General features: G+C 41.7%; 1 protein-coding gene across 1 annotated transcript in view; it reads right to left on the bottom strand.

The window, feature by feature from the left end:
- Positions 1 to 1,234: 1,234 nt before the first annotated feature.
- NALF1 (NALCN channel auxiliary factor 1) overlaps positions 1,235 to 11,592 on the bottom strand; it is a 536,571-nt gene continuing 526,213 nt past the window's right edge. Inside the window, exon 3 of the mRNA XM_031466303.2 lies at positions 1,235 to 3,570. Coding sequence (XP_031322163.1) covers positions 3,278 to 3,570 — 293 coding nt within the window. The 3' untranslated portion in view covers positions 1,235 to 3,277. The remainder of the gene's footprint in view (positions 3,571 to 11,592) is intronic.

The following is an 11,592-nucleotide window of genomic DNA, read 5'->3' as shown; positions in this document are numbered from 1 at the left end:
GTCAGTGCAGGAAGGAACGACACACAATTCCACTTTTGTCATTAGACGTTTGGTCTTGCAGTGTTAACATATTCCTCAACCTGGGACTTCTCTATTGCAGAATTTAAAAAAGACAATAATAAACATGGAGAAGTCTGTCTCATCCATTTGTGAAAAAAAAATCATTTCCTTGGTTTTCAACTAGTTTTCAGAGATAATAGTTTTAATACTGTAACTTATTATCTAGTATGCAATAGCTATCCACCACAAGAAAAGCAGAGTGGGATGATGATTACAGAAATGTGGGTCGGAATTTTTTCTATCAGAAACGGCAATCATGCCATCACGCGGGCAATCCACTCCCAATGGCCAACGAATAGAGCGAGACCTGCACCATCAGTGGTTGCTTCCTGACTTTGCAGGCTCCAGCTTCAGTCCACTGTGTCAGTGGAACTATCACAGGGACGTGGTTACACATTTGCAGTAATAAATACGAGGCACGGAGCTCATTCCCACGTAAGACTCAATCTGCCCAGCAGGAAAAAAAAGCTAGCAGAATTCCAGGCAATTCCAGCGCCGGTTGAGCTGCCATTCCCCTTCCCTCCCCACCTCCCTGCCTCACCCAAATTCACGGTGCCACATTGCCTCTCCCAGCTCTTGAGCTTGTCTTTGGAAGGGTTGCCTCTCCTGTGACGCGGTGGTCGCCATTCTACCCAAACTAAAGCTAAACCTTGCCCAAGTGGAACCTCCCAGTCCCCTTCTGTTGGAAAAGAACCTTAACCTGTCGCAAAAAGATATAACGAGAAAATGAAACCCTGCTGTTAAGAGATACTTTTGTCATCATTTTGCCCAGTGTCTGGAGAGTCACTTGTCACACCAGCAAGAGCGGGTGAAACTTGCATCCGTGTTGATGTCGTTTTCCCGAAGACATGGAAACGCCTCTGGCATGAACAGAAGCATAAGGAACAGTGGGAGAAAAGACAGGGGAGTGGCCTCTGCCCGGCAGAGGCAGACGAAGTCCACAACAAACTTTTTTCTGGTCTTAGCGTCGTTAAGGGGTCAGTCGAAAAAGAGTTCACCTGGTAAGTTGTTCCCCCGAGTCCTCACCCACCCCTCACCTCCAGTCCCTGCTCCCCCATTCTTCTCTCCCCACCCCCAACTCCACTGAAGTCTCTATTCCACCACTAGTTAGCCTGAAAAAAGACTTAACAGTTGCCGTAATTCAACATGGTTAACATGCCCTGGAGTCACTCCCCAGCCGCAGTCCCCAGAAATAGCACCATAATTTCCATATATTAAACATACTGTGTCTGTTTGTGTATGTGTGATTGTGTGTTGGCATTTGCAGAAGAAAAAAACAGTATTTCAAAAAAGGAACAAAAACTGGAAAATTTTACATTTTTGGTGGTTTTTTTTTTTGTATTTGTGCAGACCATTTTAGGATTTTTCAGTCTCAACAAAACACTATTAAAACAAAGAATCTAGTAAAATATCAGTGCATGTACTGCTAAACAATTCTAGCAATTTTATTAAGCAATACCTTTATTATTTTTGAATATTCTTAACAGACTGGAACAAAACATTTTTTTTTATTCAAAACAAAATATGCATACTGTACGCGTGTCGCAGAGTTAAGTATGATGCAGAGGTTAAAGTTTGAACAAAAACAAATGCCCCGGGGAATTTCATAGCTATAAAGTTAAGAACTAAATTTTGTTCGCTAAGAGGACCTTTTCCATGGTTTTCCTTCATCTCCCGGTTACACAGCAAACAGATCTGAAGTGCACTTCCCAAGCGTAGTTAGAGACTAGGAAGGAATGTAAAGTGTTTTTTTTTTTTTAATTATTTGTTTTGTTTGTTTTAAAAACAGCCCTTATTAACTCTTCCTTCCACTGATTCTACTGTAAACTCATAAAAGCCTTTTTCTTAGAAAGCAAATTCATAGACACTCAGCGGTGAAATGTTCCCACGAAAAGAAAAAATACAGACAGAGCGATCAGACTTTTCTTGTCTTCAACTACCTAGAGTGTGGAGAGTGACAACGTTTTTGCACGTGAATGAAAATGGCTAACCTAGTTTTGGAGAAGAAGTTCTTCTTGATAATGCACATTTGCATCCACTTTAGACCTGGAGGCATTAAAAACTGGATGTGGGGGAAATACTGGGGAGAAATGGTCTAGATTCTGTATGCTGCAGGTGTTGGAGCACGTCTGCTCTCTCCTCCACAACAGGAAAGGAGGAAAAAGAAGTCCAAATTTGCGTCCTTGGAATCCTGTTCCTGTGACAGTGCCCAAAACGTGCTCCTGTCTATTTGCAACGGAACTGGAATCCCAAGAGCCCAGCCACCTGCGGGCTTCAGGACAGGACTTCCTACCTCTTCACATCCTCCTCCTGGGCGGCTGCTCCCAGCCACCCGACCAGCGAGGAAGGACTGGACCCTTGGGAGGGGGAGCTGGACCAACAGAGTTCATGGTAGTTTTCTTTGCCTTTGTTTTCAACATAAAGATGTGTTCCCTTTCTGAGACCACCTGTTACGGAGAGCACGTGTTTGTTCAGCTGGAAAGGGCCCCCTCCCCGGTTCTGCTCCGTTGCGGGTTTGTGCGACAGCGGCTCAGAAGCCCAGCGGAGCGTGCACTGTGCCCACTCACTGCGGCGACAACGACAGAAGCAAGCGGATGTCGTCTGCTGGGGAGGGAGGCCCGGGCCGGGCAGGCCGGGAAAGGCGTCGGTTTCATAGGCAGGAGGGAGAGTGAGGGAGGTTTTTTATTTTTATTTTTTTGTTGTTTTCTTTTTTTGTCTTTTTTTTTATTTTTATGATTTTTGTTGTTGTTTTTTGCTATACCGTGAGGTCATAGCCGTCATTCCGCTAATAGAAACTGACAGGACGTAGAGACGAAACTATCTGATGAACACACACAATGACTAGAAATATATATATATAGAGAGAGAGACAGTGAAAAGACTTAGTTTACCTCTGAGAAACCATCCCCCCAAATAAATCCTGTATTAACAAGTGCAAAAACTAAACAAACAGATAAACCCAAATCAAAAGGAAAAGCAAATAAAACCTCCAAACATTAAAACACAGTGTATAAAATGGTGTGAGAAATTGAAGTCACTTTCCAGCCTTTTAGTCAATAAAAAGCTGGGTTTGTGTCCTTATTCGGACTCAGGCCCCTCTTTTTTAAGTTTTGCCCTCCAGGCCCCCGCGCGGCGATGGGCGGGTCGGAGCACCGAGTCTGTGACATCCGACCGTGCGCTCTGCGGTTACTGGGGCAACGGGGATGCTCCGTGCTCCCTAGTCCTCGCTGGCGGAGCTCTCGTCCAGCGTGTTGATGCCGCCGAAGGTCAGCGCCGTGGCGTTGTGCGCCGCGGAGGCTGTGAGGACTGTGTGCAGGAGGATCAGCACGAGAACGCACAGTCTGAGTCTGTGGCTGCTGCACAGTCTTGTGGCTGATGAAGCTGTGAGCGGCGCCCGCGGGCAGGAGCCGCTTCTGTCCACCATCCCTTTGGAGGGGTTGTTTGATTTTGCTTCTCTCCTGACGTCACAGCATTCTGGTTCATCATTGGTGAGAAAGGTTTCGTAGAGCCCTGTCGGGGGAAGGAAGGGCACGGTTAGAAGGAAGGGAAGACCTGCAGGGGGGCGCGGAGGGTACAGCTGTCACTCTAACACCTGATCCACAAAATTTCACAGTTTTGTGAAGGGAAGTCAAGTCAATACAATCTGGGTAAACAGTCCATCGTGCTCCCAGACCAGTACTTTCAGTTTCTCACTGTGTTCTTTTTGTATTCTTGGTGGTCACGCCATGAAAGTTCTGGGTTGTGGTGAATACACAGTAGAAGATTTCATTACGTCAAAATCAGAACCCGAGGTTCTGAATCAACTTGATGACCAAGGACATTCAACCACCATTTTTTTTTTCTTTAACAGGAATGGGGTTAATTAATGCAACGCATCAGTTATGCTTTAGCGTATTTGGCATATTTCGTCCAAGAAACAACCAACCGGTCTTAATACCAGAGCTCTAGGAACCGTGTTCCTAATCACTTCCTCTCCCAAGTGTCACCATCTCTTACATCTCCCTTTCTCGGTTAAGGAGCGTAATCATCTACACATCCAACAGGTGACTATTTCCTTCTATAAATATCTCCCTGATTCTTCCATTTGCTGTTGGTGTCTGCCTGAAGTGCCGCCCTTAGTGGCTTTTGCCTGGACCGCTGAAGGAGTCTCTGCTCTGTCCTTCTCTGCTTCGGTTCTTCCAGCATCGCCTTTTAGTCAGGGTTGGTCCAGCTCACTCTCTCGCTCTTATTCTCCCTCCTTTTTTTTCTTCCCTCTTCATGGAATCTCTTCTCTTTCTCCCCTCTCTTTTGACTTCTTCCTCTAAAAATGCACATTGTTCTCATTTTTAAATTGATAAATGGGTATTTTGGAAACTTTCAAAGTGGAGAAAAAGAATAAAACTGGCTATCTAGAACTAACTATAATCTTTCCAACCTCGTTTCTTGCTATATTGTAGATGTGTTACTCTCAAGCTTGAAAAACTTAAAAACGACAATAGAGTAGTTGTAAGGATTAAATCCGATTTTGTATGTAAAGTGCTTGGCTCAGTGCCCGGCACAGAGATATAACTTGAAACATTAACTACTGTCAATTATCATTGTTATTAATCATGTCTCATTGACTCCACCTACATCATGAAACCTAAAGCCTCCTTTCCTCTCTCTCCAGACTCACAGCTCAGGGCTCCAGACATCCTGAGCTACTGACTGTTCTCAGAACATGTGATGCTTCACCCACATCTGTAGCACAGCCCAAGCTGCTTTTTCTTTCTGGAATTTTCTCTTTCAATTCATAGACCCAACTTTCATTTCTCCTTCAAGTTCAGCTCACATGGAATTCCCTGTGTGAAGCTTATATTCACACTCCTGGGCTACTAGTGCATTTTGCCTAATTTTTCAGTAGAGCAATGATCATGTTTTCTTTTAATCACAATTGCTCATTTGCATGTCAATTTCCTTACTTATGTGTCATCTTAAGAGCAGGAACTGTATAGTTTGAGCTTTGCGTCCCAATATGTAGCTGAAAGCCTGAACAAAATAGATACTTAGTGAGATTTGTTACATGAATAAATTCAACATATATTTATTTAATAAAAAAGAATCTATTAAATAAAATACACTGCAATCTTCAGTTTCTTTTAAAAAATGACCAAGATATCCTTATAATGATGCTTACAATATTCATTTCTTCTTAGGCATTCAAAGGTAAACTTCACCTTCGCCTAGGTAGAATATGGAAAGAAAACTGAATTAATGAGATCTGCAGCTCTGACATCTTTATTGTACGATATTTTGTTTTTTCAAATACGATACCTCACTGGTAGACTAATCACTTATTGAAGTATACATTTTCCAAAGTCATATTCTACAAAGAAGAGAGTTTATAGTTAAGATTATAACCATAGAAATCTAAAGGTCATTCAGATCAACATTTTGGAATGTTAATAGTCAGGATATGTTTAGCAATGTCATCCACGTAAGAGGCTCTTCCAAAGCTGCTCAGAAGCCAGCCTGCTGATTTATAACTAAAGTCATTTCAGAAAAAATAAGGCAATTCATTCAGACCAATAAATGTACTCTTCTTTCTGACTAAACAATTTAATACTCTCTTTTTCTCTTGTCCATCTTTTTAATAAGAATTTTTATTCAGTTATACATGCATATTAACAGTGAAATAATTCGGCAAGATATTTAACAACAACAAAAAATTCCCCCACCTCCTTCATCCCAAATCCTTCCTTTTCAGAGGCAAACACTATCCTTTTGTTATTTGCTTCTGTATTAGTTCCAGTCTGTCAGTCACCTGGTTTACGCTTTTCTTGATTTTCATTTTTTTATCATTTCTGTAGATCTCCCCCCAGGACACGTGAGAAAAACACATTCATTCTGCTCTTTCTCCAGCCCTTGTGCATCTCCCCACCCAACACATTCCACTACGTTAGCAAGTGTGATACTCAGTGTTCCTTTATTAGGATGTTGTAAAAACAATCCTCAACTCAGACGTGAAGCAAACTTTCACTTTCCATTCCCATTCCACTCTTGTTGTTCCTAGAGCTAATAATTATCTGACAGTCTCCTATCTACTTACTAACTCAACACTCAGTACTTTGCCAGCTGTTTCAGTTGAATCAGGCGTTCTATCAGCTTATCGTCCTGAAGAAATGTCTCCTGGAGTCTTTTACCATCTGGACTGGGTGCTTTGATGCCTGGTGCACAGACTCCAGCCTGAAAATTCCAATGAGCCTTCCTCCTGGGGACACTGGCTGCCTCTCCCCTCTGGATTTTCTATTCCCTGTACCCTCTGCCTCCTTGCTCATTTTGGTGGCCCAAGCATCCAGTATTCTCATAAGGAAAAATCTCTTGGGGGTAAATTTCTGAGAAGCTGTGTGCCCACAAATGTGTTTACACTCCCTCACATTTAATTGGTTTTGTGGCTGAGTATGCGATTCAGGTTTAGAACTTTGCACCCTTCAGATTGATTTGAGCATCACTCCCATACTCAGGTACTGAACCACTGGGACTTGTCCTTTAATGTCCTTATCTCATCTCCCTACTCATCACTTCATCCCTTGCTCCTTCTTCTTCTTTCTTTTTTTAAATCACATTTTAATTTCCAAGAGCTATTTTCTATACTCTGAATTTTTCTTGAAGTGACTGTTTTTGTTTCATAGTTGCGATATATTCTTTTCCTACTTTGAGATTTTTACAGCACTCTTGCTTGTTCTGTTTTATTTCCTCCTTGCATGTGTTCTGTTTTCTCTAGGTCATTTTTTGTTTGTTTGTTTGTTTGTTTGGCTCGGCTCTTACTTTTCAGGCGGGAAGCCCTCCAGAATTCTGTCTCCCAGTCCAACAACTGTCTCCAACCCTTTACAAAACATAGATCCCCTCCCACAAAGACACATGCCAACGCTTTTCTGGAGAAAGAGGTGCGGGCAAGGAAGACCTGCCTGCTTCAGAAACAGACTCCACCCAGTGGCCCCTAATGTCACTAACGATGTCACCCCCTCTAAAGTATTTCATGATGCCAGTTCCTGTGTCTGGAGAGACTCTGGATGTAAATGTGGTTGACTCTTTTTTTTCTCTCTGCTGCTTTAGCATTCGTTTTTCTAGGTGTTTTCTAGTTTTTTGAGGACAAAATAATACACATAAACTGCCTAGAACAGTGCCTGGAAGACAGTAAAATCTTACATAATATTAATTATACCTCTTATATGCCGGGATAAATAGTAGAGTGAGAATTAATTATTAGGAAAGTGTTTTAAAAATATCTAATTCAAATTCTTTTTCTGCTTTCAATTAGTCTAAGTCACGCACAGGAAAATTTTATTTTTCACAGCTCGAAACAATTATTCTAGTATAGTCAGTAAAAATAATCTCTAAGTACAGGAAAGCCAAATATTCTAAAGAAATCTTTAAAATAAACACAGATTATTTAAACATAATCTTTCATTAGCTCAGTAATTTACATTTACCATCTTTAGGTCCAGAGATATGAAGCTAATTTTTCAAATACTTGAACTAGTAATATACTTTACAATGTTGTTCTGAATGCAAAAGTTTAGAAAACAGTGAAATAAAACAAAGGGGGAAAATGACCCCAAATCTGGCTTTGTTAGGATGAAAAAAAAAAAGAAGAAACAGTTCCAATTTGTTTTCTCAACTTCTTATGAACACACACACATACAGAGGCAGACCTTGCTTTACTGTGTTCACAGAGACTGTGTTTTTTACAAATTGAAAGTTGATGGTGATTCTGTGTCCAGCAAGTCTAATTTTGTGCCATTTTTTTCAAAAGCATTTGCTCACTTCATGTCTCTGTGTCACATTTTGGTAATTCTCACAACCTTTTAAACTTTTCCATTATTATTATATTTGTGACGTGATCTGTGATCAGTGAGCTTTGATGTTACTTTTGCAGGTGTTGGGGGAGGGGAGGCACAAACTGTGCAAAGTTAACTGATAAATGCTGTGTGTGCTGTGACTGCGCCACCCCTGGCCATTCCCGTCTCTCTTCCCCTCCCCGGGCCTCCCTCTTCCCTGAGACACAACAATGTTGAAACCAGGCCACCTGATAATCCTGCGATGGCTTCTAAGTGCTCAGGTGAAAGGAGGAGTCACACAGCTCTCACTGTAAGTCAAAAGCTAGAGGTGACTGAGCTCAGCGAGGGAGGCAGGTGAGAGCTGAGACAGGCGGGAAGCTAGTCTCCTGCACCAAACAGCCAAGTTGTGACGGCAAAGGAGAAGTTCTTGAGGGAAATTAAAAGTTTGCTCCTCCCATGAACACACTAATGGTAAGAAAGTGAAACAGCCACATTGCTGAGATGGAGAGAGTTTAAGTTAGTGGTCTGGACAGAAGCTCAAACCATCACAAAATTCCCTCAAGCCAAAGCCTCATCCAGAGCAGGGGTCTAACTAACTCTCTTCCTTTCTGTGGAGGCTGAGAGAGGGGAGGAAGCTGTGGAAGAAAGGCTGGAAACTAGCAGAGGTTGGTTCATGAGATTTAAGGAAAGACGCCATCTCCATGACACCAAAGTGCAGGTGAAGCAGGAAGTGCGGACGCAGAAGCTGCAGCGAGTTCCCCAGAAGACGCAGCTCAGATCATCCATGGAGGTGGTTACACAAAGCAACAGATATTCAATGTAGATGAAACAGCCTTATACTGGAGGGAGGTGCCACTAAGACTTTCACAGCCAGAGAGAAGTCAATGCCTTTAAGCTTCAAAGGACAGGCTGACTCTCTTGTTGGAGTTTAATGCAGTTGGTAACTTTAAACTGAAGCCAATGCTCACTGACCATTTGTAAAATTCTTAAGAATTATGCTAAACTACTCGGCTTGTGGTCTATAAATGGAACGACAAAGCCTGGATGACAGCACATCTGTCTACAACATAGTTTACTGAATATTTTAAGCCAACTGTTAGACCCGCTGCTCACAAAAAGACTCCTTTCAAGGCGTGACCGCTCCCTGACAATGCGCCTGGTCACCCGAGAGCTCTGATGGAGACAGACGATGAGGTTAATGCTGTTTCTTGGCTAAAACGTCATCCATTCTGCAGCCCATGAATAAGGGAGGAATTTCAACTTTCAGCAAATCTTATTTCTTAAAAAGTGCATTTTGTAAAAGCTGTAACTGCCATAGATAGTGAGTCCTCTGACGGAGCTGGGCAAAGTTAACTGACAACGTTCATCACTAGAGATGCCATTAAGAACATTTCCTGATTCACGGGAAGAGGTCAAATTATCAACATTAACTGGAGTCTGGAAGAAGTTGATTCCAACCCTCATGGATGACTCCAAGGAGTTCAAGATCTCAGGGGAGGAAGTCACTGCAGATGTGGCGGAAATAGCAAAAGAACTAGAATTAGAAGTGGAGCCTGAAGATGTGACCGAACTGCCGCATCTCCTGATAAAACTTGAAAGGATGAGGCGTTGCTTCCTATGGGTGAGCAAAGAAAGTGGCTCAGTGTTATCCTTACGCACTTTAGCACCTCTGCCTGATATACCTCTGTCCATTATTTTAATTTTCTTGACCTCTTTTTTCTGTGCTGTGCTCTACATCTGAGAGCTTCACAGTGACTGGAAAGCAGAGTTCAGTCCCTTTACATGTACTGTCTGGTCTACAGTGCTTGGCTCGCCTTCATCACCATCTACTAACAGTTCCAAACATTTTAAACTGCTTCTCTACCTTTGTTTTCTAACATTTACTATGTGAACTATTTAAATCATATCTTTTCATCATTTGTTAAACACATGCAGTTATTAATTCTCCTAGACCTCACCTTTTTAAAAAAATCACACACCCTTGAACAATTTGTCTAATTATCAGAATCACTGATGAGGAAGTTAATGAAATTTTACTTCCTTCAACTCCTTTTCCCTCATCATTTTTTTTTTTTTGGCTATAATCACATGTTTTAAACTTACTTATTGTCAAATTACTAACATTTTATATCTTCCCTCCCAGTAATTATTAACAATATTTACATATTATTTAAATCTACCTTCTTCAGAGATTAACTGGTTGCAATTGATAGGAACTTACTGGAGCTAATTTAGGCAGAAAAGCAAAACCAAACCAAGAAGCTCCCACTAGAATAATCTCAGAATCTCTTATTTCCTGGGCAAAGGTGTACATGACCTCCTTGTTTTGCTCTCAGTTCAGTGTCATAGGGGACTGGCTGGGGCCGGGTTCCGATGGCGCACTGCGGCTTGCTTTGGTTGCCCACGCCAGTCTCACCGGCCACTCCCAGAGGGAGCTCCCCAGGGAGCGAGCACAGCTGTGCGTGCCAGTTCACCCTCCGTGAAAGAAGACCGCTGAAGTCAGCGTCCTCCTTCCTGGTCAAATAGGGTATTTTCCACCTTGGAGCTTGTAGGAACTTCCTTCATTCTCAAAATTCAGGAATGTTTGGAATTTGATCTAATTTCTTTAATTTTGCCAAAATGCGGAGAATCACTTTAATCTGCCAAGAAGAGTGTTTCTGAGGTCAGGAAACAGTTTTCCTATTCATTCTCTAATTGTCTTTCTCTCCTTTAGTTTCCTGTGTCTTGCGTGTTTTCAATTTATCACGTCCCCTCTCACCACGTTTCCTGTCCTGGTCTGCGCCCTGCGCTTCAGCTCTGCCCTCTTCACACTTACCCTCCACTGTGCTTATGCCAGTCAACCATGATCCTCGACATGTATACTATATTTGCAATTTTTTGTTGCTCTGCAATATCTATATTTTAATTCAGATGTATTGTTATGTATGCCTGCTTCCCAGCCAGATTCCCTTTTCACTCTTCTCTTGTTTTAAAGGGTCTCCATGTTTTGAAACTGATTGAGAACAGACGCTGTCTAACATTACCTTTGTAGTAACTCTTCTCAAATATATGTTACCATTCTGCCTCTCAAGCCCTGTCTTCCTTCTTTTATATAAAGTATATTTTATTAGGTTCCATATTTAATTTTCTGTATGTTAAAAGTTGAATTAGCTCTCCCAAAAATGTATCTTAAAGACCTAAATCTTAATACCTTAGAAGGTGACCCTGTTTGGAAACAGAGTTTTAAAAGACTTAAGATAAGGCCGTTGGCAGGGTGCTGGGAGGGGCCGTGCAGAGTCTAGTATGACTTTGATGGGTTTTGGTTTTGCTTTTTTGTTTGTTTTTATATTGGGAGCAATTACTTTCTTAACTCTGTACACTCTATTCATACGTCTATTTCTCAATCCAGTGATTTTAGATCCTATCTAGCTGTCCTCAACTGAAAAAGTTGAGTGAGTGCTTTACCCCATCAGTCTCCAGATTTGGCCAGCCATTGCTTTTGTTCTAAACTATGGTTACATTTTCCTACATGTTTTTATTCTGTATGTTAATTTTGAAAAGTGAAAGTGAAAGAAAACAACGCTTGGGGTTCATTTACTTCCATTTCATTACAGTAGTATCGTTCAAAGGATTTTAAATACCAGGCAAAATAGAGGATTACTTTTTATACTTTATCAACTCATGAAAATCATGATAAATTTAAGTAGCTTAATATGTGGCTCACGACCTTCTTGAGCATTTTCTCTGAAGTCCC

The sequence above is a fragment of the Camelus dromedarius genome, chromosome 13 (genome assembly GCF_036321535.1).
Source record: "Camelus dromedarius isolate mCamDro1 chromosome 13, mCamDro1.pat, whole genome shotgun sequence".
NCBI lineage: Eukaryota > Metazoa > Chordata > Mammalia > Artiodactyla > Camelidae > Camelus > Camelus dromedarius.
Note: the sequence above shows the minus strand (reverse complement) of the source record. Positions and strands in the feature narration are given on the sequence as shown.